The sequence below is a fragment of the Hydra viridissima genome, unplaced genomic scaffold (assembly GCF_058129835.1).
Source record: "Hydra viridissima isolate aposymbiotic clone 2 unplaced genomic scaffold, HvirCarnegie_v1 scaffold_6, whole genome shotgun sequence".
Classification (NCBI taxonomy): domain Eukaryota; kingdom Metazoa; phylum Cnidaria; class Hydrozoa; order Anthoathecata; family Hydridae; genus Hydra; species Hydra viridissima.
The window spans coordinates 2,283,579-2,311,064 of record NW_028324305.1 but is presented as its reverse complement, the minus strand read 5'-3'; the positions used below and the strand labels follow the sequence as shown (position 1 = coordinate 2,311,064).

General features: G+C 30.5%; 2 protein-coding genes across 2 annotated transcripts; both read left to right on the top strand.

Annotated features, from left to right (window-relative positions):
- Nucleotides 1-223: 223 nt before the first annotated feature.
- Nucleotides 224-26,481, top strand: LOC145190654 (sacsin-like). Its single transcript, XM_090090825.1, is given in 12 exon segments — nucleotides 224-308; nucleotides 735-795; nucleotides 1,131-1,210; nucleotides 3,967-4,080; nucleotides 4,649-4,796; nucleotides 8,327-9,829; nucleotides 10,336-18,509; nucleotides 18,551-18,697; nucleotides 18,699-20,969; nucleotides 21,038-21,308; nucleotides 22,755-23,335; nucleotides 26,387-26,481. Coding segments are annotated over 10 exon segments (12,741 nt in total). The 5' UTR covers nucleotides 224-308; nucleotides 735-782; the 3' UTR covers nucleotides 22,775-23,335; nucleotides 26,387-26,481.
- On the top strand, nucleotides 23,230-27,486 carry LOC149886606 (uncharacterized). The gene is made up of 4 exons (XM_090091391.1): nucleotides 23,230-23,331; nucleotides 26,265-26,318; nucleotides 26,387-26,546; nucleotides 27,220-27,486. Exons 1-4 carry the CDS (start codon nucleotides 23,230-23,232, stop codon nucleotides 27,390-27,392), a joined length of 489 nt encoding a protein of 162 aa, XP_089947517.1. The 3' UTR covers nucleotides 27,393-27,486.

Below are 27,486 nucleotides of genomic sequence, written 5' to 3'. Positions count from 1 at the left end.
AGCTATTTCTTAGAATTCAACCACGCCACCTGAGAAACTTTTAAACTCTAAGCTTTAAGAATTCATTTTTATTTAATGTTTAACTGAGTAACCATCAATAGCATACATAAATTTTTTTAAAGATTTTTAATCTTACTATCTGGTCTAATGAAAGGGCTTAATTATTTCTAAGAATTCAGCCTCGCCACCTGAGAAACTTTTAAACTTTAAGCTTTAAGAATTCATTTTTATATAGTTGTTACTGAGTAACCTGATCTCTTTTCCATCTTCTATAAAATAGTTTTAACCTACCTACTTGGTTTACCAAAGTAAGATATTCTCTTTTACTATTTCTTTTAGATGTAATAAAATGAATTTTTTGCACTATTTAACCTATAAAGCTAATAAGCTAATCTTATTTTACGTTTTCATTCTTATTCATTTCATCCTAATTATTGCAATTTGACTTGTCACAATAAAGATGTTTTAAGTATTTTGTATATGATTCGTTTTTTAGTTTAATATTTTGTATATGATTTGTTTAAAAGTTAAAGCAAAGAAAGGTTTAATCAAGTTCAGCATTTTTTTGAGTTGGAAGTTTTGATTATGCATATCCGAAAATTTAATATAAATAAAATTTTATTTTTTGGAGACTTTTCTTTAATTACAATTACAATCATAAAGTAATAGAGTTATTACATTTGCCGTTAAAATACATTTATTACTAAAATTGGTTAGTTTGACTTAATTCCTAGGTGACCACTTATTAAATGCATGATTGGGAAACATTGTTGACTTGAAACATGCCAAATCCAGGTACAATTTATGTTGTTTTTTGTTTTTAAATACATGAAAATATCCAGGTAAAAGATTTAGAAAGAGTCTCAAAAATATTATCTAAAGCTTTTAAAATATCGATAAAAAATAAATAAAATGCGATAATAACCGAGAACTATTCACTAAAGTGATTATAGAAGTTTGAGTTAAGTTACTAAAATATTTTATTATACTTTTGTTTACTTAAAAAACAAGGTTGTTTGTATAACCTTATTTTGTTGATAAACAAATAAACTGAACTTCTTATATGAATTTTTTTTTTTAATTAACAATATAAACAAATATTAATTAAATTAAGTCTTTATAAACCTTAGGTAAGTTTATCAGGCGTACTTTGGTGGAGGATATTCGTGATATTTTGAGGAAGTACCCATGAGATGCACAGATATTTAAGGTAATATTTTTTATAGTTTTGAGCGTATTAAAGGTTTAGAACTTTTTTGGTATATTAATAAGGATAAGCTTTTGTCAATATTTACATTAATAGTTTTAATATATGAATGGATAATATATTTTAAGTATGAATAGTATATAAGTGCGCGATTTTAACAAATAAAATAGAAAAATAAAAAAAAAAAGGCTCAGAATTTCTTTCCATTGATTGATTTTAAACCAAAAAGTAGCTACACAGGCCTACACAAAAAAGCATGTCTTTAGTGATAAGTAAATACATTTTAAAATTATACAAGCATAATCTCAACCATATCATTTTACAAGCTTAGTGTTAATACATATTGAGATTTTTTGATATCTGAGCTTAGATAAAGTATGACAAGACAACTTATGCGTATATCTAATGCCAGCTGGTTTTTAAATCACGCGGATTCTCTAATCAAATACTGACCATTTTTAAGACTTTATCTTAACAATAAATTTAAGATTTTAAGATGATATAAATTGATGATAAGGTATCGAGGTAACATCTCAAGTTATTAGGATTTTATCTTAAGGTATTGCAAAAATAATATCTTTAGGTAATGAGTAACAATCCTAATATTGGGCAGTATTTAACTTTTTTTTGAAAATGGATTGTTTTTTAACCCTATATAACTTTTTTTTCAGCAAAATATTGGGCCTGTAATTCCTCAAAAAATTAGAAAAACCCTCTTTTTTTCTAACATATTATTGCGATTTGACTTGTCACAGTAAAGATATTTTTAAGTATTTTGTATATGATTTGTTTTATAGTTTTATATTTTGTATATGATTTGTTTAAAAGTTAAAGCAAAGAAAAGTTTAATCAAGTTCAATTTATAATTACCCTTTAAAAATAAAATCTATAGCAGTTTTGTACCATTATAAAACTTATACTTAGCTAAAATAAAAGTGTATTTCTAATTTAACTTAATAAGATGGATATGCACAGCAATACATATTTTACATGTTTTCCTTGGAAATCCAGTTCATGATTTAAACAGTCTATGTCTGTTTAAACCATGAATTGGATTAAAATGGGTTTGTGTGAAAATTATTGTTTGCTTCTTTTTTATTTATTTCAACAACAATTTTTGAAGTTTCCTTAAGCGTTTCATAATTTGCAGCACATTGAAAAACTAGAACCTAATTTAAAATATATTTGCAGAACTTTATTAAAGTTTATAATTGTATTACTAGTAACTTAAAAATTATGGTGATAAAAATTTACTTTAATCATATCATCATTGTTCATGCTTAACTCGACCCTTCTACAGATTTTGAGTTTCTCAAACTATTCAGGAGTCCAAGAAATGATGCCATGAATATGAACTATTATGATTGATTTATCATGCAAATAATATATTAACACAAGTTTTTGAGTAGCATACTCCACTGAACGTGATATATAAACAATTACTCTAAAATTTGTCCATGAAAGAGAAAAAAAAATGTCCATGACACCTGCACAGATAATAATTTTCTTAATTTTTAAAATTTTATGTTAACATAAGAAAATAACAATTAAAATTAACCAAACTGTTTAATGCCCAATGTTAAAACTATAGATTTTAAAATTTTCACTATAAAAGCCCAATGTTAAAACTAAAATTATACATTTTAGTCATTCAGCTTTAAAATCTTTCCAAATATTTTATAAAACAAAAGAAGTTAGCAATCTTATTTGATTTTTAGTATCTTCAACCAAGTATTATAAACAAACATATATTGGCTAGGAGCATTTAAAATCTACATTAAATTAGAGCTGTTATTATACATCATGCAAAAAAAAAAAAAAAAAAAAAAAAAAACGAAAACAAAAAAATGTAAAGCTACTTTTTTTTTTGTAAATTCAAACTACAAATTATTGTTAATAAATTTTTAACATAAAATCAACTATCTAGTATAGAGATAAAAAATCAATTAAGACAAAATGATAGGCTCAGTACATAATCTTTGAGTGTCATCACTTGAAAACCTTATTATCAAATGGTATGATAATATATTCATTACCATCAATAAAACAAATACATTTATACATTCATACTCAACAGAATATACCTACCTATACCAATTGAACTGGTAGGATAAGAATAAACATAAAAATCTGATTTAAATGTTGATAAGAATCCAGAGGCAACATACAAGTCACTAACAGAAGTTATAATGATAGAAATGACACTATATTTAAGTTTTGATAAAAAAATTGTTAGAGAAAATTCGCCCTTAGAATACCCTGAACCACTAAGGAACTCCTAAGGGGCTCTTAAGTCATTTTAAAGCGGGTTGACTCATACTTTAATACAGTACATGAAGCTCCTGTCGAAATTTTTGATTCTCTCCATATATATTGCAGGTTACTACCTTAGTATATCATAACCTGCAATATATATGGAGAGAATCAATGACAAGAACCTAATGTTCATACTAATATTTTTTTGTTTTCCATTACATTGTAGTAGTCATGTTCAATAAAAGTATTTGCAATTAGTAACTTTATATATCAACATAAAAAATAACCATATTCATTAAATAACAATTTACCGTCTATATTTGTATCCTGTAGTTTTATCCTTCAGAGAGGATGTCAAATACAATCTTTTTTCAACTTTGTGCAATTTCTAAGTGATTATTTTTTCCTCAAAAACCCTCGAACTAATGAAATAAAAAAAAATTACAGATGCTTAATTACTTGTTTGGGGCTCCTTGAGTGCTAATTTTTTTTTACGTTTTTAGGAGATAATTCAAAATGGAGAAGATGCAGGTGCAACAAAAGTTATTTTTGTTTACGATGAAAACAGCTATTCAGAACAAGACAATTTTAAGATTCGTGGTCTTAAAGAATATCAAGTATCATATGTTTTAACATTCATATTCACAGTTTATATTTATTTATTTGTATATATTTATCATGTCTAAATTATATGTGTATATAAGTTATATATATATATATATATATATATATATATATATATATATATATATATATATATATATATATATATATATATATATATATATATGTATATATATATATAAAATTTATATACACATTTATAAAATTTAAATCTTATAATTTATAAATAGTTTTATTTCAAAGCTTTGTAAAAAATACTTTCAACAAAAGCAATTTAGTAAAAACCCAAATAAAAGTAAGTTCTTGATTGCTTGAGATGTACTTGATTTTATGCAAAAAATACTCCCTGTTCACAATCAAATATTTTTGACATATTCAAAACTTTTAAAGATGCTTTTTCATTGTATTCTCTGTTTGGTAAATGTAAAGTTTGATAAACAAACTTCACTTGCTGTTTTAGATTAATTTCTGCATGAAATGTGGTCAGCGTTTTTTTGTTATTGTTGTTGTTTTTGTTTTACTTTTCTTTATGTTTAATAAATACTTAGAGTAACCTTTTAGGGACCAACATTGTATGCATACAACAATGCAAAGTTTTCAGAAAAAGATTGGGAAGGTATTAGCTCATTGGGAATAAGTAATAAAGAAAAAGAATCTTTGAAAGTTGGAAAATTTGGATTAGGCTTCAAGTCTGTTTTCCATTTGACAGGTCAATAATTTCTTTGATTTTTAAATATCAATTTTAAAAATAGTGACTGTTAGAAGATAGATAACCATAATATCTGCTCTGGTTTTGTCAGTCAGGCCAATTCTTACAGTTCTCGTATTTAATTTCTCTTGGTTTGGTCTTGACTGTTTTTCACCTTAAAAGTAAAAATAATTTGTCTGTGCGACATGATTCTAAACATGTTACTGTCCAATGTCGAGTTACCAAATGAATTTATTTAAATAAGCAGGTATGGCATCATAGGCGTCGAGTCCACGGGGGCAACAAGGGTAGTTTCCCCGCTCCCCAGAAATTTATGCACGGGGGCGAGAGTATGTATTCGCCCCGTGATAAACAGTGATAACATATTATCAGTTTAATCCTGTAGCTGGTAGAAGCACTAACAAGTGTGAATTGCACACTTTGACAGCCTTTTTAAGTAACAAATCAAGTTTTCATAAAATCTGTCATGAATGTTTTGAATTTCTTCAAAAATTTTGCGTTGACGGTTTCTTCTAGCAAACAACTTTTTTGTTTTGTTTATTACTTAAATTTAGCGTTGTGTAAAATTCGGACAACCCTAAAAAAAAACTAGTTCGAAAATTCGATTTTGAAAGAATACTGGAATTTCAAGGTTCATTTGCACGTGTCAAGCTAGGAATTTCAAAATTTCCTGGCTTGACACATACAAATGGCTTAACTAAGACGAAAACAAAAATAAAATTTTCTGTTCAATATGTCAAAGAAACGAAACTAACATTTATTCGAAGTTTACCACAGAAGGATTTAATAATTGGAAAAAAGCCATTGAAAGATTTAATATGCATGAAAAATCAGCAAATCACCGACAAAATATTTCCGAAGAGTCGTATAAAGGTAAAGGTATAAATATATATCTTCGCAAATGTCATCCTCGCACCAAAAATGTATGAATGATACAAGAGAAGCTCTCGATAAAGTTATTTCCACTGCTGCCTTACTCGGAAGACAAGGACTAGCCATTTGAGGTCATAGGTATGAAGCTTCAAAGTTTGAGTCAGTTTTTAAAATCTAGAGCTACAGATGTTTTCCAATTGAGTTTTTGGTTACAGAGAACGAAATATAAATGGATTTCGCATGAAATAATTAACGAAATGGTTCAAATGATAGCATTCAAATAAATCAGAGTTATTATTACCTAAATTACGAAAATTAAATATTTTTCAATAATACTTTACTAGACTTCAGACATATCTGTAATGAAACAGTTTTGTTTTGGGTCGATCAGTTGACCGTGACACATTTCAAGTTGAAGAATATTTTTTAGATTTTTACGGAACAGACAAAGCTGGTTGTAAAACCTTTTTCAAACTAGTTAGTTATATGTTAACCACATTAGATTTACCCATAAATGATTTAAGAGGGAAATGCTTTGATTGTGCGAATAATACTTCGGGAATTTATAATCACTTGCAAGCAAAAATAAGGGCCATCGAATTTAGAGCATTATTTGTACATTGTCAAGCGCATTCACTAAATCTTGTAAGCCAAGATTTTTTAGTGCTCGTAAGCCAAGATTTTTTTATGAAGAATGTTATCGAGGTAAGAGATATTCCTCAGCTTACTATGGAGTTAATTACGTTAGTTCGGGAATCACCGAAGAGACTTGTTTGGTTCAAGACATTTCAGCAAGAAAGTGACAGTTTGTTCTTGAGAACATTTTGTCCTACACGATAGACATTGCAATACCAATTGCCCGGGCTGTGGAGTCGGTAAGCTGCTGTTCCGACTCCGACTCCGACTCCGACTCCCAACTCCGACTCCTTCATAAGTAACCAATTTGTAACAACAAAGTTGCTGTAGTAAAATGTTAACATTGGCTGTTTGATGACTATAATACAAATAATCCAACCACTTAATGTTTAAAATAATATTTATTAGAAAACAATTTCTGAACAAACAACTTTTCTGAGCTCTTGTTATGCAATAAACTCTTATGAGCCGCTAATAACAATATGAATTTGTCAAAATCATGTTTGAAATATTGTCAGTTGGACAGAAAGAACTTGTTCGTCTTTAAGTTCATATTCTTTAAGAATCTTTTCTACTAAGACCTGGAGAAGTTTGTTGGTGCGATTAGCTTTGGTATCTTTTACTGCCAATATCTTGGAAACTATTTCATTTTTTTTAAAAAAAAAATTAGATATTGATTGCAAAATAGTTCACTCTGTTAAGAAACACAAAGAGTTTCTTGAGAGATTTTTTAAGTTCTTCTTTTTGTTTAACAGCTTCTTCAATCACTAATTTTCTAATACTCTCTCTCTCTCTCTCCAGAGAAATAAAGTTAATTGAATACTTACAGTCTTTCTGTTTGTGGAACAGCTCTTTGCTGCTTGGTGGTGGCATGCCTAGCTTTCTACTAAGAATATGCAGCACAGTGTCAGACAATTTTAGTCGGTAGTTGGAGCATCATGAAGTTATCTAGTTTAAAGGGTAGTAGAGGAGAGCTCAAGGGAGATGATTTTATAAGCCTTAAAATAACATGTCAAACTCCTTGTCCTCCTTGTCCTCCAGTTGAGCATCCTGGGACTTGTAATTTTTCCGACTCAGACTCCAGCCAAAATGAGCTCCAACTCTGACTCCAACTCCACGACTCCGACTCCGTCTTCACAGCCCTGCCCATCGCTTGCATCAACACTGAATAATTATGAGGAATTATGAAACTTCTTTTCAGAACTGCCAAATACTGAAAAAAATGAGGTGGGGGCAGCAGCAAACGGATTCATAAAGCAACTTGATGAGGCAGATACATTTGTTGTGTTGAAAATTACAAGAAGCATCCTAAAATATATAGAAGGAGCTAATCCCATTACTCTGGATTGACATAGCCACAACTTTTCACTGCAAAAAAGCGTTACAATAGCCTAGTAAAAAGTTGTTGATTTGATTCTTGGTGGCCTAGCATTAAGATTTTTCTCATACTCCCAATTGCTGTTTTCTTACTCTTAATTTCTGAATACACAGTTTTTTCTAATTAATTTAGAAGTCTCTCCAAAAACAATTTGTGGCTTTTACAAAGATAATCTAAATATTGATTAACTTAGATTGCATAGGGACATATTTCATGACTTAACTGAAAACAAACAATTTAAAAGTAGCATCTTTTATGGACGTTTTAAATGTTTTGAATTATCATGAAAATAGCATGATTTATCTAACAGAGCTAAAACTTTCGTGCATTTAATTATGATAGTTTCAATATCAGCACGTACTTCAGCAAACTTTTGCCTCCTAGCATTTCCATTTGGCCCTTTGGTCAAAATAAAAAGTTGGCGCCTATGTATGGCGTAATGGTATAGAAGTTTTAAAGTTATGATTGTAATTCCAATGTTACTTTTAGATTTTTTCTCTACCTATGATTATATAAATCTTCTATTAAATACAAGTTTCACTAAGTAATGGTGCAGTAATAAAACTATAATAGATTTTGTGAATGTTGTCGTTTCTAATAATACTATATATTCAAATACATTTTTCTTTACCTTTTGTCATAGATTTACCTATGGTGCTAAGTGGCTCACAATTCATGTATCTTGATCCCATGGTCCACACGTTGAGCAGTGAAGTTCTCATGTTTGATTTTCAAAACAAAGAAGACCTATCTGACTTCCTAAATTTTTCTGATTTTAATTTGTTCAAAAGTATATTCAAAGTCAATGAAAGAGGTTATGATGGAACATTATTTCGGTTTCCATTAAGACAAATAAAATCAGAATTATCAGAATTTTGTTATAACAATGATCAACTTAGCAAATTAATTCAGTTGTTTAAAAAAGATGGCTACTTAAACTTGTTGTTTTTGAAAAACATTAAAAGTATAGAGGTGAGGCGTATCAAAAAAGGTAGAAGCATGATTGAATTTGAGTATTCTGCTGCACTTACAGAGGGTTGTAACCAAAAGCATTGTAAAACGAAACTGCAGTTTCTTGAAAACATGAGATTCCTGGTTCATTCACAAAACTATTCAGATATAACTGCAAATTATGAAGTAGAAGTTCTAGAAAAACAGACAGACATACCTGATGTTTATTATAGCTATTTTATAAGTGAATACTACGGATCATCTTCATCAAATTACAAAAAGCATCAAAGTCTGAATCTTCTCCCATTGGTTGCAGTGGCTTACCCTAAAGAAAAAACCAAAGCAAGAGATGTCGGTGGACATATCTTTTGCGGTTTACCCTTACCTTTAATGGTCCAAAAAGATATGACTGGGTTGCCTATTCATGTGAACGGGTTTTTTGCACTGAGCGAAGATCGCTATGATTTAAAATGGACTACAGACCCAAAAAATACTAATAATGAACAAGCTTCGTGGAATTGTTTTCTTATAACTGAATTACTTCCTATTGCATACAATAACTTGTTGAAATATTTAATGCAAGAGCGCGCAAGCTCAGATATAGTTTATGACTGCTGGCCAAATAAAGATATAGTTGACAAGAAATGGCAACAACTTTTGAATCCTTTTATCAAAAATGTCTCTCAAACAAAATGCATATGTTGGAACTTTCGTAAAGAATGGGTATATCCGACAGAATGCTATATTCTTCAGCCATCTTTGTTTTTTTCTGAAGAGCAGTCCTTAGTTGTAAAAGACTATCTAGAAAGATGTGGTGAAAAAGTTGCAGCAGTTCCATCTCATGTTCAATCATACTTCAGTACTCTTAAACCGGTGTCTAAATCATCAGTTCAAGATGCAGTTAAAAAGTGCACAAATCTTTATAAATCATGCAAAAAAGCTGATAAGTTGCACATTTTAAAATTTATATTGGTTGATTTGTCAGATTTTCATAAACTACAGTTGCTACCTATATTGCCAATGAATGATGGAACATTTGGTTCAATTAATCCCAAGAACAAGGGCAATCCAATATATATTATTACTGATAGCCATGAACTTGATATTTTTCCTTACCATCAAAATTTTCTTGAGATGAATCATTTTAGGGGAAATCATGAATTGTTAAAGACATTTAAATCAGCAGCAGGAACAGGTTTTAATTATTTAGTTATTTCTTAAAATGCAGTTTTTCAATCAAACTCACAAAAACACCAACTACAACTAAAATCTTTCTCAAACATTTTCTTTTTAACTTGCAACAGTAAGAATATATTGAGAAAACCTAACAAACTGATTTTTTCTTAAGCTAAGATTAGTTTTTAAGTTTTTTTGATAATAAAAACCATGATAAGAATAATAATAATAATAACAACCACAACAACAACAACAATAGCAACAGCAACAGCAGCAACAACAGCAATAATAACAACAACAGCAAAAACTATGATGATGAAAATTATAATAATAATGATGACAATAATGATAATGATAACAATAATGATAAAAATATTCTGTAATAATAATCATAGTACTTATCAAATAAAATAATTGTATTATAATTATAAAGAATAATTATATTGCAAAAAAGTTTCAAAAACTGAATTTACTATATTAGCATATTGAATAATTAAGTTATTTTTACAAATAATTTAAATGTAGGAAACTTCAACATCACTGTTATTGACAGTTGTGAACTGGCATTGAGAGTTGTACGAGTATTGTGTGAACAAATCAAAGAAAGTTTTCTTAATGTTAGACATGGTGATTTATTTTTCAACTGGTATAGAGCAATGTGGTCGCACAAACAATCTCATCGTATTTCTTTAAAAGATCTTGAAGGTATTCCAATGATATTTACAATAAAAAATAGAATTACGTCCTTGAATAACTTAGTTCAGAAAGAAGCAAATGTTATAGTAGAGAGATTTGAGAAAAGTTCATTACCACTGGCTGTAAAACAATTTTTGGAAGACTGTCAGGTGCCATTCTTATGTGCTGAGGATTTGCATGCAAATGACTTATTTGAACTTTGTTCAAACGGGTATGTAATGAAGCCAAATGGAGTAGGAGTTTTGGTTTGTCTAATCAATCATAGCAAACTAACCAACTGGGATGTCTTAAAATGTGTTTCAAAAGCAACAATGGATGTGCGAAAATATATCAAAACAGGTTTAGAAAAGTTTGTTGAATCACTTCCTATAAATAGTGAAAGCACAATGTTTTTAAAGCAATTGGAAGTGTTTGAAGTATTAAACCAACCAAACAAGTTTGTGAGTATTCAGAATGCATATGTCGTTGATAAAAGGCATTTTCGTATGCAAATGTCTTGTCTTGGATATTTTGTTGACTCAGCAGCTATATCAAAGTTATTGCTATCTAGGTTGAATATTAAGGAGCTCTCATTTGATGACATTGTTAAAATGGTAATAGAAAAGATAAAAATGTTCTCCACTAATGATCAGCATCATCTTTATGACTTCCTCTTAGAATGTCTTGAAAATTTTAAATTGACGGATGATGTTTTAAACCAATTAAAAAAGCACCTTCAAGTGGCAAGTGATAGTAAATGGCTGATGCCATGTCATTTGTTTGAAAGAACGAGTGGTTTGGAGAAGCTGTTTTACAGAGAACCAAACCGCTTTCCTGACAAAAAATACAATACATCAATACTAAAGAAGCTGAACTTAAAACTGTGTTCTGATATAACACTCATTGATATTGTTCAAAGCATTATTTCTGTGGCAGAAAGTGGTTTTGATGAGAAGGAGTTCTTAAATATTGTCAACAAAGCAAAAGCCATTATGCAAACAGTAGTCTCAAAACGTTTTAATACAACAGAGTTTTCCAAATACAATTGGATACCAGTAAAACAAAAGTATTCAGGGTGTTACTACCCTTTATCTCTGCCTTGGTTTGGTGCTAATTGTTATTTGTCCGAATGTAGTCATGTCTACTTACCTTCACAAGAGCTTTTGGTTGGCAGTGTAGCATATATTATCCATCCAAACTTATCTGATGCATACGCTAACCTTCTGCTCTGCAAAGATCCACCTCATCTGCATTTGATAATGCAGCATCTGAAGAATATCGAAAAATTTTATAATGACGAAGAAAAGGGTTTGTACAAACAAATAATAAAAGTTGTGTATGACAGCTTATGCAAATATAATGTTGATGATGTAGCGCGTTATTTTAAAACTCATGGTTTAAAGATTTGGCTGGGCTCGTTTTTTTTAGATATTCAAAAAGTGCTAGGTAAAAACATGACTCTTCAGTGTAATGTAGCACCTTACTATTATCAAATAACTACAACTGAGGTCCCATGTGCAATGGAAAAGGTATTGATGGCATTGGATGCTTCGCCAAAAAATGAGATTGATGTTTATTTGAGTGTTCTTGAACAAATAAAAGAGAAGCACAAATGTTCAGATAGAGAATCCTACAGCGATCTTCAACTGTCATTAAATTTGGTCAGATTTATTGCGAAGCACTTTGCTTCACTGCCAAGAGATAGCAAAGTATATGTACCAACTCAATCTAAAAAACTCAACCTTCAATTGCTGTCTACATGCTATTATAAAAGTATTGACAGAGATGCTTCTAACGAAACTGTGCATTCATACAATCTTTTGCATGAAGATCTGACTGAAGAAGATGCTGAGATGTTGAAAGTTCCAAATATAGTCAGCAAATTATTGTCTTCAGGTCCTCCAGTTATTTTTCAGTCCTGGGGACAGCAGGAACCATTAACTACCAAGCTCAATCGAATTTTGAAAGACTACAATGATGGATTTGCCATAGCTAAAGAAATCATTCAAAATGCTGATGATGCAGGGGCAAAAGAAGTAAAGTTTCTATATGACAAGCGACAAAATAATAGTTTAAAAAGCGGGTTGTTTGATAATGGCATGAAGTTTTGGCAGGGTCCGGCACTTTGGGTATATAATAGTGCAGAATTCTCTGAAGAAGACTTTAAGAACATTACCAAGTTAAATGCTGGTACCAAAGAGTTAGACACCTCAAAGATAGGCAGATTTGGGCTTGGCTTTAATTCAGTGTACAATATCACTGATGTGCCAAGCATCCTTAGCGGAAATACATTAATTGTGTTTGATCCACACACAGAATATCTTGGAAGATCGCTTAATGATAAAACAAATCCAGGAACAAGAATATCATTGAACGGTCAGTCTGATCTCACTCCATTCAACAATCAGTTTAAAGTGTTTGATGGAATATTTGGCTGCCATCTTGATTTTGTAAATGGCGATGTCCAGTCGTTCAAGGGAACTCTGCTCAGGTTACCTTTGCGTAGTAAAGAAACGGCAGATCGTAGTAAAATTAGCAAATTAATATATTCAGACAATGAGATGAAGTTGCTATTTAAAAAAGTAGAAGAAAAACTTGAGCATCTCTTATTGTTCACAGAAAACGTTTCAGAAGTTGTCTTATACGAACTAGCAGATGGCACAAATCAGATGTCAGTATTATCTTCAGTAAGAAAAAGCATTCAGGTGATGCATCAAAAAGGCGTTAAAAATGAAATATCTGTTATGAAAATAGGCACAAAGATGCTTCGAGATAATCTGAACTTTGTAAACGTTGATGTTCAGTTAAAAGTTACGGTTGACTCTGTTGTTAATAACGAAGCAGTACATAAAACCTATCTTGTAAGTTCTTGTGTTGGCGGAGAGAAATCATACGAATATGCCAGAGCACATCCAGGATACAATCCATGTGGATCAATAGCTGTTGAAATTAACGATCAAAGTGAAAATATGTTTGTTGAAAATGCTGAAGGAGATCTGTTTTGCTTCCTTCCTCTTCCGATTAAAAGTGGATTGCCTGTTCATGTCAATGGCTATTTTTTGCTATCAAGTGACAGAAAGCATCTTCTCAAGTCAACTCAAGACGAGAAGACATATGGGTTATCTAGAGACTGGAACGACATTTTGGCAGAAGATTTTTCTACAGCTTATGTTAATCTCCTCCTTCAATTGAAAAGGTTAAGTTCACACTACAATTTGACAAAATGGTCAAAACTTTTCCCTTGTGCTGCAACAAGTTATGCTATGAGCAGTTTGGTAAAATCGTTTGCTCGGAAATTGATAGAAAGTGATGATGAGGTGTTTCCTTCAGAAGTTGAAAGACAATGGGTTCCATGGAAGAAATTGCGATTCTTGTCTGAAGAATTTCCTCCTTCAATTAAGCACGAAGTCTTAGCTTATCTAAGCTGGCACAATTCAACGATGCAGAACGGACTGTTCACTATTGATTTACCTCATAGTTTTCAGTCCATGTTTTCGGAAAATGGACTCAAAAGCGAACTTAGGAAGTCAGCAATTCGATGGAATGAGTTTGTCAAATTGTTCTTAGGTACCTTTAGTTCACCGCAACTTAATGTTGATCTAAGAAACAAAATCACGATCCAACTGATCAAGAGCAATATTGACATTCTTTATAATTATCCTTGCTTGCCTACAAAACCCAATAGGAAGTTAAAAATGTCATCAGAGTGTGTAGTGGAAGACAGTAAAGTGGCTGTTTTGTTTGGTGTTGATGACGAGGTATTTGCTATTGAACAGTTTAAACCTTATCTATTGAACTTTAAAGACATAAATCAGCATCATCTTTCTTGGAAAATGATACTGGTTTGTGCAAAATCTATTTCTAGCATGTCACAAATACACTATGAGAAAGCTGTAGAGAGAAGTAGTGCCTTACTGAAATTGATGGAATCTGCAGACACTGACGAATGTGCTGAAGACATAAAAAATGAGCTTTTGGGGACTAAATTTCTTCCGTCTCAACCCAGACCTGATGAATGGCCTTTTCATGCTCACTGTGGTGATATCATAAAGATTGAGGCGCCTAATAAATGTTTCAACAAGCAGCATCTTAGCCTAGCCAGTGTGACAAAACCTATATGTAAATTTACCATGGACAAAACTTTACTGAGATTCTTGGGCTTAGACGAACTACCTCCCTTTGAAGTTGTAAAACAGCAGCTAGTGGATTTAAATTCAAATTCAAAAGCCATTATTGTTAATGAGAAGCTTCAGTCAGTTTTACATGATATTTATGACTATTTAAATAAAAGTTCGTTATCAATAAAGTTAAGTGAATTGTATCAAATGTGCTTAGTTTATTCAGTGAACTTTGAGCTGGTAATTCCCGAATTGGTATACATCAACCTTTCACAAGATATCTCTCCATATATGTTTCAGTTATCAAAATGCATCGCAAGTAATCAAGAAAGAATGAAGTTGATGATGAATTTAGGAGTAAAGGAGGTGCCGTCACATGCAGATATTTTAAAAGTTCTTTCTAGAATGCAGATTGATTATTCATCAAAACCTATCACTGACCAGCTGCTAAAATCAATACTTCATTGTATATTGCCTTTTTTGTTGCAGTTTGAAGCCTTGAATATAAGCACGGGAGAAGTTCTCTATCTTCCTGATAATAAAGGTGTCCTAAGAAGATCCACAGATTTATGTTTTAAAGATGCTTTTTGGCTACAAGAGGAACCAGGCATCAACTACTGCCATAGTGATATTCCGCCAAGTTATTGCATTGCTCTTGGAGTTCTTCCTGTTAGAAACAAAGTTTTCACTTCAATGTCAAAAGGAATAGTTTACAAGCCATTTGGTCAACATGAAAAACTAACTGTCAGAATAAAAAACCTGTTAAAAGGTTATAGAAATGATGAAGATATCTTGAATGAGTTGTTGCAAAATGCAGATGATGCAGGAGCTACGGAGGTAATTTTTATATTAGATACCAGATACCATGGAGATGAAAAAGTTTTTTCTGATGAGTGGAAAGATCTTCAGGGTCCTGCTTTGTTAGTATGCAACAATGCACCATTTAAAGCGAGAGATTTAGAAGGAATTCAGCTGCTGGGAGAAGGTACCAAAAGCACAAACGCATTGCAGACTGGGAAATATGGGGTAGGATTCAATGCAGTATACCAAATTACAGACTGTCCAATGTTACTAGCAACAGTTGCAGAGGGTGGAGATGTGTTTTGTGTTTTTGATCCAAACTTGAAGTATGTTGTTGCAGCAACTGAAGAAAAACCTGGTGCGATGATTGAAAATGCTAGACAGTTTATTGAACCATATACTCATTTAAAAAATGCCTTACTCATTGATGAGTTTGATTCTAACGGAAAGACTCTATTCAGGTTTCCACTGAGAAATGAGAAAATGGCAAAGGTATCGCATTTATCGACTAATGTTGTAAATGTTGATGGAATTAAAAAAATGTTTGAAATGTTTGAAAATCATTTTTCATCCATATTGCTTTTTTTGAAAAATGTGTGTAAGTTGACTCTGAAAACAATTGCTGATGGTGTTGAAAGTGTTGTAAGTGTTATTGCTCAGTCATATGATACAAGTTTGAAAAAAATTAAAAATTTTCAAAAGTCTGAGCATCATTTAGCTGATAAACTGGGAAATGTGACTGCATTAATGAATTTTGAAGAAAGATTGAATAAATTTGTTTGCATCAAGTGTTTTAGTGACAACAAATTACTTCAATCATTTCATTGGAACATAATTGAGCAAGTTGGATTTTCAGGCATGGATCAAGTATCTTCTAAAATAACTGAGTTGATTGAAAAGAATAGTCTGCATTTATTACCAAGAGGTGGAGTTGCAGTAAAGCTTAACAAGAAATGTGAACCCTGTGAAAAAATTGATATCCCTAATTTTAAATGGAAATTTGAAATTCTTAAAAGCTCAGTATTTTGTTCTCTGCCTTTACCGATGTTCCTCTCCTTGCCTGTTATCATTAATGGCAATTTTGTTTTAGAATATGAAACTCGTCGAAGCCTGTCACTAAGTTCAACAAATTCTGTGGAAGTGATTTGGAATGAAACCATTATTCAGAATTGTATTATTCCGTGTTACCTATATTATTTAACAAATCAAGCAACAAAGCTTTCAAAGTGGATTAAAAATGTTGACAAGCATAAATATGAAATTAAAAGATATTATGAAAAGTTTCCTCAAAACGTTGAGGGAAATACATATGGTCTCTTTTTAAAAAAATCTTTTTTTCAAGCTATTTCAAAAGGCGATCATCAAGTGCTACTAGTATTAAATGAAAATCCTGACCAGCTGAAGGTGGATAAGTTTTCTTGCAATGATTTTCTGATATATAATATCAAGGAGGAAACACATAAACAAAAAAAACCTCCTCTTCTTTTAATGCTGCAAAGACTTTTTATTCCATGTGATACTTTACCAGAGCATGTAAAACAGGCTTTTGATGAGTATGAGGTCCCACTGAAGCAAATCTCTCCAGATATTGTAAGAGAAAAGTTACGTGAACTGACATATAAAATCTTGCCTAAGCATTCGTTGCACTGGGATGTAAAGAAGACAGTATTTCTCGAAAAAAAAAATGTCATAATTGTTTTAAAATACTGTCTGGGTGAAACAGAAAGAAAACAGCAAGAAAGAAATGAGGAAACAGAAAACAGAGTGTCAGCTATTGAACTAAAGGATCTGCCTCTTTGTTTATGTGCAGATGGTGGTGTTACTCGTTTTTCTGAAGAAAACCAAAAGTTTTTGTCTGAATATAGTGATTTGTTTGTAAAGATGTCAAACAAATTTTTAGATAAAGAGATTATATCTGCGTTTTCTGATTTTAAAGGTTCAAAGTACTTCAAAGACTTAAACGTTTGTGAATTTGTTAAGTTTCTTCCAACAGTTTTACCAAAGAAGCAGCTCAGCGGTGTCATTTTGAATGCAAGTTTAGAAGAATATAAAATCATTTGTGTTGAGGATTCCTTTCCGTTGAAATGGTATAAAAGGTTGTGGAAATTTCTCGCTGAATGTAATGATGAAAAAATTGAAAACTGGTTGCATGATGATGTCAAACAATGTTCTGTGTTAGTCGCAAAATCTGGTTCTGAATATTTTATTTTGCCTGTAGAGAAAAGTAAACAAGTTTTATTGCTAAATAGTATTCACAGCAGTCTTGATGAGTTATCTAAGACACTGCAAGAAAGATTTGGCGTATTTGTAAGTGCTTTTGTTAAAACTCAATCTTCAAAGTTTGGTATTACTAAACTGTTTTCTCGAAAAGCCGAAAACTTTATTTATCCTTTTGAATTCGCCATAAATTTATTTGGTAAAATTGAAAATCCTTCTCACTTGGTAAATGCTTTGGGTCTTTCATTCAACACCAGCAAATGGAAAGATATAAAAAAAGAAGACGCAGAGATAGTTTTAAAACATTTCCAAAAATTTGTTAAAGATATCCAACCAGACGTTAAAGATAGTTTGAAAGCTTTACCGCTCTTCTTAACCATTGATGAAAAATTAGTGTGTTTAAAATCTGAAAATGTTGTTCTTGTTACTGAAAGAGTTATATTTAATGGTCTGAAAGATCTTCTCAAAGAAACTATTTTTTTGAAATTTATTTATAATGATATTGAATTGTTGTACAAATTTCTAGGCTCTCGTTCCATAGATATGTTCCAGTTCTACCAATTACATGTTTTCCCCAATTTTGATTTAATTGATGATGATTCCATAGATAAACATATAGATTTTATTACGAGATCAATAAGTTTTAAGTTAAAATCAGACCAGTGGATTGAATTATTAAAGGTTATCAAGTTTGTAAAAACTCAAGGTGGAGAAAGATCTATTTGTTCAGAGCTCTATGATCCAACAAATGATCTGTTCACAAAAATGTTGCCTAAAGAAAAATTTCCTAATCTTAAAGTTGGTGATGAAAGTTGGTGTGATGATAAAAACAATGATTGGCTTAATTTTTTGAAAGAAATTGGCTTGATTACTCACCTCAATAATGACCTTTTCATCATGTTTGCCAGATTACTCACCTCAATAATGACCTTTTCATCATGTTTGCCAGATATATTGAGAAGTCAGAAAACTTATCATTCGTTAAAGATATATCAAAGCAACTGCTTATCTATATGGATGAAAATTTGGATAAAGATTTATATCAAAAAATCAAAAAAATAAAATTTATATCACCTCCCCAAAATTGATGCATCTAAAGAGAGTATTTATCAGAGTGTTAATTCCACTTGCCAAAAAATTTGCCTAGAAGGTTCTGCTTCAAACGAGTTTTCTAATTTAATCTGGACAACAATGCCAGTTTTGCCACGTTTATCTATGCTTCACAATTCTCATAATTTAGATATTAATATGGTTGTAGAGCATATAAGAAACGTTACAAATTCTAAATTATTGTCACCAAAAAGCAAAACATCTAAAATAATACCCTCAAATTTGTTAGAAACATTTGAGAAGATTTTTAAAAAATTTTATGATTACTTGAAATCTACAAATAACTTAACTATCACGCAGCAATTGCAACAGATGAGTGTAGTTCTTGTTTTGAAAAAAAGTTGTTTGGAAATCCCTAGCAGAGCGTCTCTATTTGAAGAAAGGAGTATTTCACCATATTTAAACCCTGTCGATGTTTCTCTTGGTCAGTTTTTTGATTTTTTTGAGAAAATTGGATGTCACTGCAAGCCATCAGCACTAGTGTATATACAGGTTTTAAACAGCCTAGCAGAAGACACGAAAGGAAATGTTTTGCACCCTAACGATGTAAAAATTGCATCAAGTGCAATGCATTATTTATCTGAAATGCTTTCAAAAGAGTCATTGTTGTCAACAGTTGGTACACTCTATTTACCAACATACTCTTTCAATGATAAAGAGAAGAATAGCATATATTTGACTCTCTCGGTAAACATTATTGCGATGACTGATTTTTGTCTTGCAGAGAGGCTGAAACGTTTTCAAGAGCCTATTTTGTTTAACGATCAAAAGCAACTGGGGACAAGTGAAATTTTAATGAAGTATTTACCAGTGGAAATTCGTCCAAAATCAATAAGAGAAACGATAGAAGAAGTAATTTTATCTGAGATAAGTCCCGTAAATGTTCCATCGTATCATATTAGTGAAGACATCAACAAACGCTTAAAAGCACCACAATTTTTATCTGCATTGCAACGCTTAGTACAGCATGAGTTTATATCAAGAGCTGTTGATGTAGATGTGAAAAAAGCAATGGAAAAAATTAAAAAAGATCTACAACATGTTAATGTGACCGTCTTATCTCACATTGAAACCAAGCTAAAATATCTCCCCAAAAACATTTTAATTGAAGATAGCTATGCAACTTGCAATCTTTTCTTGTGTAGATCAGAAAATCGAGTCAACTTGTACTTGTCTTCAGTATTAAAGAAGAGCGATCTACCTCAAGTTTTTGTAAATCTAGCTGATGCAATAATGCAGCATTTGAGTTTGACCTTTAAAGACAGCATTTTGATAAATATCCTTCTATTGTTGTTTCAAATTCCTCTTGAAAGTTTGTCTTCCACTTTAGATGGGTTTAAAATATATCGAGATTCTTTAAATGTGCCTTTCCTAAATCACGGTCAGTTGCCATTACCTGGTGACAAAGTGCCATTAGAGTTCTATCCATTGCTTAGTAACGAATACATCGATTTTAAAATTGATGATTATGCAGCTTTAGATGTTGGCAACGGCGATGAGAGAGAATTTATTTATGTAATTATAAAAGGCAAACTTAATGGAGTATTTACAGATTTGAACAGTTTATATAGAGTACAAGAGGGTCCTGAGGAGGTACTGACTGAAAGAAAGTCTTTTGAGCTGTATGGATTTAACAGGAATGTCAAATCTTGTATGAGCGACAGTGTTGAAGGTTTGGTAATGATGAGTTCGCTTACTGAAGTGGAAGGAGAAATAGATAAATTGAAAGAATTTATAGATAAATTGGAAGAAGATATTGGGGAAGTTGAAGAAATATGCAATCAAATACTTGAAGAGCTTAAGAAATGTATTTCTTTTTCCTCAGATGAGAAAAAGAAAGTCATTCGGAGGCTCTGTTTTAGATGGCATCCAGATAAGCATTCACCTAAAAACAAAGAAAAAGCCACAAAAATTTTTCAATTCTTGCAAATGAATATTCAGAAAATGGAGGATGGAATATTTAGCAACTTCGGTAAATGGAACTCGCAAGCTTCTCAGGATCGAAAGGACTATGAGAATTACTTTAAAAGATTTTCTAAAAGTGAGTACAATCGTCGGGGTTCTTCTAATTCTGGAAACCAAAGCAAGAATGAAAACCGAAGCTGGGTTCCCCCTTCGTTTGAGGAAAAAAATCCTCAACCTGGTGAGGCTAAAAGATGGCTTCGACAGGCGATGTTTGATTTGGAAAGCGCAGAAAAAGATGACACCTTTGAATGGAAATGCTTCAAGTCACATCAGGTATGAAACGTTTTTAGTATGAGATTAAAAAACTAGAAATAGTTGATTGTTTTTCAATCTTTTTACAGGCTGCCGAGAAATCACTGAAATCTGCACAATATTTGATAGATTTTAAGCACATCAAATCAAGTTCCTTGAAAGAAAATGCAGTTGGTTTGGACACTGAGTTAAGACAATGGGCAAGCGAATTAGAGAATCTTGTTGGCTCCTCAAATAAACTGAGATATCCAAGTCAGTGGCGCTTTCCACTAATACCACATGAAAGTTACAATCTTGATCAAGCAGATAAAACATTAAAACTTGCTAGATGTATTTACGAAAAAGTGAAACGAAAGCTTGGTGTGTGATTTCGTATATTAGTTTAGTTTTTTTAATTCCACTTTTTAATTTTAAAACATTCCAAAAGTTGCAAATCCACTAAATAAACAACAAAGCATAGAAAAATTTTTTGAAACTTTGTTTTAAGTTAAAAGTCGTTTTTAAAAAAACCGAGGCTTTTTTGAAGTTTCAACTTTTAAATAACATTTTCGACTTTTTTAAAACCTCATAACTTTTCTTTTAAAAAGCTTTAGCTCTTTATTTGCTTCGTTTTTCAAAATTCTTTTATTACGTGCTAATTAGGAAAAAAAGAAACTCAAAGTTTTCAATCGAATGATAAGCATCAACGTTTGGCTTTTTGCTTTTGAACGAATAATAAGTGAGTCAAACAGCAATATCAGTCATTTAAGAAAAAATCTAAATTTCTCAAGTTTACTAAATTAGAACTCTTTATGTACTTAAAGCAGCAAATCATTTGGTGAGGCAAGTTTATTTTCATAATGTTTCAATTTGCTTTTAAAACTTGTAAAAAATAAGTTAAAAGGTTTTCATAAGTTAGCAAATTCTGCTCAATGTCCTGAAAGGTTAAAACAAAATAACATAAGGTTTCGAGGTATCAACATAAAATGATATAAAATTCCAGTAACTTTTTTCCTGGAATATTATATCATTTTATGTCTAAATACTTAAAAGTCTAAAAAAATTTTTTAAATGCATTTATTAGCAATTAAACTATATGTCAATCTTTTGAAAAGATAGCATTTGATTCATCATCATATTGGACTTTTTTAAAAAGACAGCATTTTAGAAAAATAAAGCTTAGCATATGCTAAATTTTTTCAAAGAAAACTACATTAAGACTTTTTAAAACGCGGAGCTTCACAAAAGCTCAGTTTTTTTTTTCAAAAAAGACGCTTGTACTTTTTAAAAAGTCCAACTTTTTGAAAGTCAAAACTATGAAAAAATAGTTGCCATTTTCTAAAACTTTTCTAAAAATTCAGAAATGAGTTGAGTTTTTTGAATGGTATGCCTCTTCAGAAATAAAATTGGCTTTGGGGCTTTCCTAATTCTGCACATATTTTATAAAAAAACTCAACCAATCAATATCAAGTCAAAACTATATCCAAATACAAATTCAACATAAAGTTGTTTTAAAAACAGAAAGAAGTAAGAATTTAAGATTTTGCTCATATAGAAGCAAAATCTCTAATAATTTTTTTCCTGACCTTGTGTAAAATGTTTTGAAAAGAAAAAATTTATTCTTTAACAAAAATTTGAAAGAAAACCGTTGATGAGTGTTTCGTTTATATGCAATATGACTTCTTGTTGTTTCCAATACCAATCAAAACTATACAAAAATTGTTTCAGTACAAAACCCTGTAAAAATTCTGAAATTGATTTTGGAGTAAAGTTTTTGTTCTAACTTCTTTCTAATGTTTAGTATAACTTTGTTCTTTTTCATTTCAGATGAACAGACTGGTTGCTAAGAACACATAAAACTGTTTGACAAACTTTGAAGATTGATGTTCAATGGTCCTCATGGTCCTCATAGTAAAAATGGAGCATAAGTGTGAGTTATGTTGTAATGAAATGTGACAGCTTCCAAGGTTACTGTAACTCATCGCGTTTGGTTATAACAAGTTATACAATAAAAACAGCACCAAGTATCTCATTCAGGTGATCACAATTGACGCACGGGTATATGTTTTGATGTTTCTTACCTCTTATAGAGTCACTGTACGTTTACTGCTTAAACATTCAAAGGTGATACAAATGTTTGAGACAACCACAATCAATTTTCTTTATTGTTAACTTTGAGTTGTTTAAGTTGGGATGTGGCAACAAGTCAGAACGGAAAATTAATGAACAGCTAGACAACTGGTTTTGCTTAAGGAGGTGTAGAATGCTGTAGAAACTTCCGAAAATAAATAAAACTTGCTTAATGCTAGCAATATCAGGTTGTTTGCTAATATCAGTGACAGATCCATCAAGTTTCTCCCAGAAACTTATAAAATTTGATTCATCCAAGTATCCAACAACACAAGTTTGTAAATCATTTTTGAAAATAAGATGTATTGGTAAATTTTGTACTAGCAATGCACTTAGCAATGTGTTTTTAATAATAATTGTAAGATGTTTTTTCTATTTCTTACTGTTTTATGTTTAATTAAATCATTATTAGTTTTGTTTGTAATATATGTTTAAAAGCGAAGTTTTTTAAACTTAATGTCTTTCATATTTTTAAGAAAAAATAAAAAATAGTTGTATAATTATGGCGGAGGAATGAAAAATGTTACATTTGCAACATTATTTCATGAATCGTTATCATGTAAATAATTCATATGCTTATTGCCTTATTGAAATCAATAGTTGTTGTTATAATCAGGACAAAGCTAATTCAACACCTACCAGCAAACCCAGGTACCGGCCTTACATTCTGAACTTTAGTCATTAGAAGCCTATTTAAATCGCTTTAACTAAAAAAGATTTTTAAAAGTTTCATCTACATGGTAAGTCCCAAAACCAGCCTAAAAGTTTTAATGGCAGCACCTAAAACAAAGTATGTTTCGTTTACACACATAGGGTTAGGGGTTGATGGTTCTGTTTCAAATTTTAATGCTTGAAGAAAAAAGAGTTGCATTTTTATTTGAGAAGATAAATATGGTTCATGGTATTTATATTGAAAGATGAATAAAAATTGTTTGAATTTTGCAGAATAACAAAATCACCAAAATCTTAATCTCGTATGCAAAAAAAAAAGATGCTGACAATGATCAAGAAAAAATATTTTATAACTCTGACTCATGTTATATAATTATCATTTATATAATAGAAATTGTGAATGAAAGATTTTGGTAAAATCTTTTTTCCTCAAAATACAAATTTGTGATTTCTCGGCCATCTTAAAAATCACGTGTCCAATTCGTATTAAATGTTTATTGAACCAAGATTTGCAATTTAATCTAAAATGTTTTCAATATTCCAATCTATTTCTTATAAGAGATTGCTCTTATAAGAAATAGATTTTTATAAGCCGCTTTGACAAAGTAAAATACATAGTTTTTGATAATGTCCTGAGTACAATCTATTGATCAATATATTGTCAATGATGTGGTAAAAATTTAAATCTTGTATGCTTTCCATTTTTGAGATAAAGTGACTGGGGTGGCATAAATATTTTTAGATGCCTGCCATTTAATATTGTTAACTGTGGCAACTAAGAAAATTTTTTGATAACTTTAAAACTATTTTATACAAGCCTAGTTGATTTTTTGTTTAAATGTTTATTTTAGAAATGAAAACATGAGGTATCTTATTACCTTAACTTTAATATTCTCTCATAAACTCTGCGTTTTATTCTACACTTTGTCTCCAATACATAGTTCACTCTTTCTCTCCATTGGCTTCTATACAAAAGTTTTATATGTGTAGCATAATGTGGTAATTACACTATTGTTGGTAGTTGCCCAGTTTACCTATTTATATACGTTTATATTGTCTTAACTCAGTGTCCAAACCAACTGCATTGACTCGTATATACTCACCATTCTTGAGTATGTATCTTGAGTATAAATTTTCTTTTAACTTCACTGAGTGTCCAATAGGAGTAGCAACAAACAAGATGCCATAACGGAGTGATATACATTTTAGATTTGTCATTGAGCTATTACATTTAAATGATAACATATGGACGTCGGCCCGATGTCTTGCCAACATGTTTTATATCGGCTTTAGATCGACATTGTTTTTCTTCATCAGCCCAATGTCGGTCTGACAACAAAAATAAATTAACTTATGTTCCATCGAAAAACATCATTGGCTTGATATCTGCAAACGCACCATGAACTGACTTGTTCTGTGAATGTTTACAATGGGCAAGCGTAATCATACTAAGCGTGCGCAAATTAACGGATTACTTAAGTAATGCGTCAACATGCAAAAATAGTCTTACAGTTTTCATTATCTATATCTTGAAAATTTTAGCTGAAGTAAACTTTAGACTTTAGTAAACTTAGTATTTGAGACTTGAGTTCAGTATCAAAGTTTATCTTTATAAAATTTTTTTTTAACTTTAAATTTATTTATAAACTTTTTAATACCAAAAATGAAATAAAACTTATGCTATAAATTTACAAAACGTTTATTATATATACATAAACATATATATCTATATATCTATATATATATATATATATATATATATATATATATATATATACATATATATATATATATATATATATATATATATATATATATATATATATATATATATATATATATATATATATTATGTATATATTTATTTTCCATGACTGATGAAGCCACATCAATTTACAATTACATTTTCGTTTATACAATTTGCTTAAGCAATTTTGCCTTATTAAATTTATTTAAATAAAAACTTAATTTTAAACTAATATATTTATAAAATATAGAGTAGAAAAAGAAAGATTATATTGATTGAAAAATGTAGGCATTAGTTTTTTATTTTACAATGAAATTGAAAGTTTGAGAAGGGCAATTGAAAATTGTTACTTGAGTGTATAAAAAATTATATAATAAATGCCGCTATGTAATAAAATTATGAGACAACTTGTATACAAATATTGTATGCAATGTTGATTAGGTTTTTATTCTGGTTTTGTCAACAGATTTTAGTTTATTATTAAATTAAAACAGTAAATTTAAAAATGTTGACGTTTTAGCGCTGAATGAAACATAAAAAATTACAAAAAAATCTATTCAAACATTTAATTTAGATTTGATTCAATATAAAATGGAAAACAAATTACATTTAGATGATATAGTTAAGTAGCTGGTGGAAGTCAATAACAGAATGATATCATAATGCCTCAATTTAAATGTATTTCACAACAACAAAATGATATTTAAAAGCATTTTCATATGCAGATTGCAACAGTTTATTCCAAATTGCATGAAAATTTAATTTTTCAATTGCAAACATTTAAACAGGAGCAAAATTTTGAAAAGAAATTGCGACAGTCAACGCTGGACAAGTTGCAGACGGTGAGTTTTTTGTTCTAATGACAGACTTAAACTTTTTTTTCTTTAAGTTTGTTATACATTATGTTTAGACACAATATCTTGGTCTTCAAGGAGGTGTTACTTTGAAAGAGACTGTCAGACAAATTATAAAAATGGTCATTACTGATGATTTGGTAAACAGTTTTAATTTCATGGGCCATGTAAATAAACATGCTTTATCTGTCCTCCAGCTAAAGGACATCGTTTGCGGTTAGTAAATAATTGTATGTGTATTATTTGAGTAAATTGAGAAAAGTTACTTTTACAGTTTGAAAAAGAGTGTTTTTGTGAAAGAAGACTTTAGTTTTATGTAGTCAAGTGACATTTGTCTTGCAAAACTAGTATCTTGTGATCAAGTATTCCGTCAAAATGCTTATCAGTGTTTATGTTCTTTTTTAATAACATTTATTAAAAATTATCCAATAAAAATCTTAATTCATGTGCAAGCATAGAATCAACAAAACTTATTTTAGAGTGCTCGCACCACTGACTTGTGGTCTTTTCAGATATACAAACCATTGCATTACAGCTATATAAATGCTATTGTAAAAATACAATGGTAACAAGTTGGTAATGAGCACTAAAGATTCCACTTTCACAAAATTTGTTAATTTTAGGGTTAAATTTTATGGAATTTATTTATGGTCTTTTGGTTGCAGTTTGTGTTTTACGCAGTATTGATATAAAAAGTAATAGAATAATTGATAGTGAAAAAATTCCTCAGTATAAGTTGTATAGCAGTGGCATATTTAATTTCAGATGCTGATTTGTGATAGGTTAATAATCTTTTAAGTATTTTTTGAAATGAAATTAGTATTGATATAGAATATTTCAACTGATTTGCAAACATAAAGGGTTTATAGTATATTTATATATTATGCAGATTCTGTGCGTGCAAATCCCATGACAAAGGAAGCCAAAAACGCTGAAATTCAGTTATTTATAAAAACATGTATCATGCGTATATCATCTGATAAAGGTGGAGGTCGTAAAAGGCGAGAGGAGACCAAGAAAGAGTTGTCTGGGATAAACGCAGAGGATTTTTTTAAGCAATAATTATAAAGCTTCGTTAAAATCCCCATTTTTTATGTTTTAGGTGTTATTTTTGTTTATTCTTCTAGGGATGCAAAGCGTGCAAAACCTGCGACAA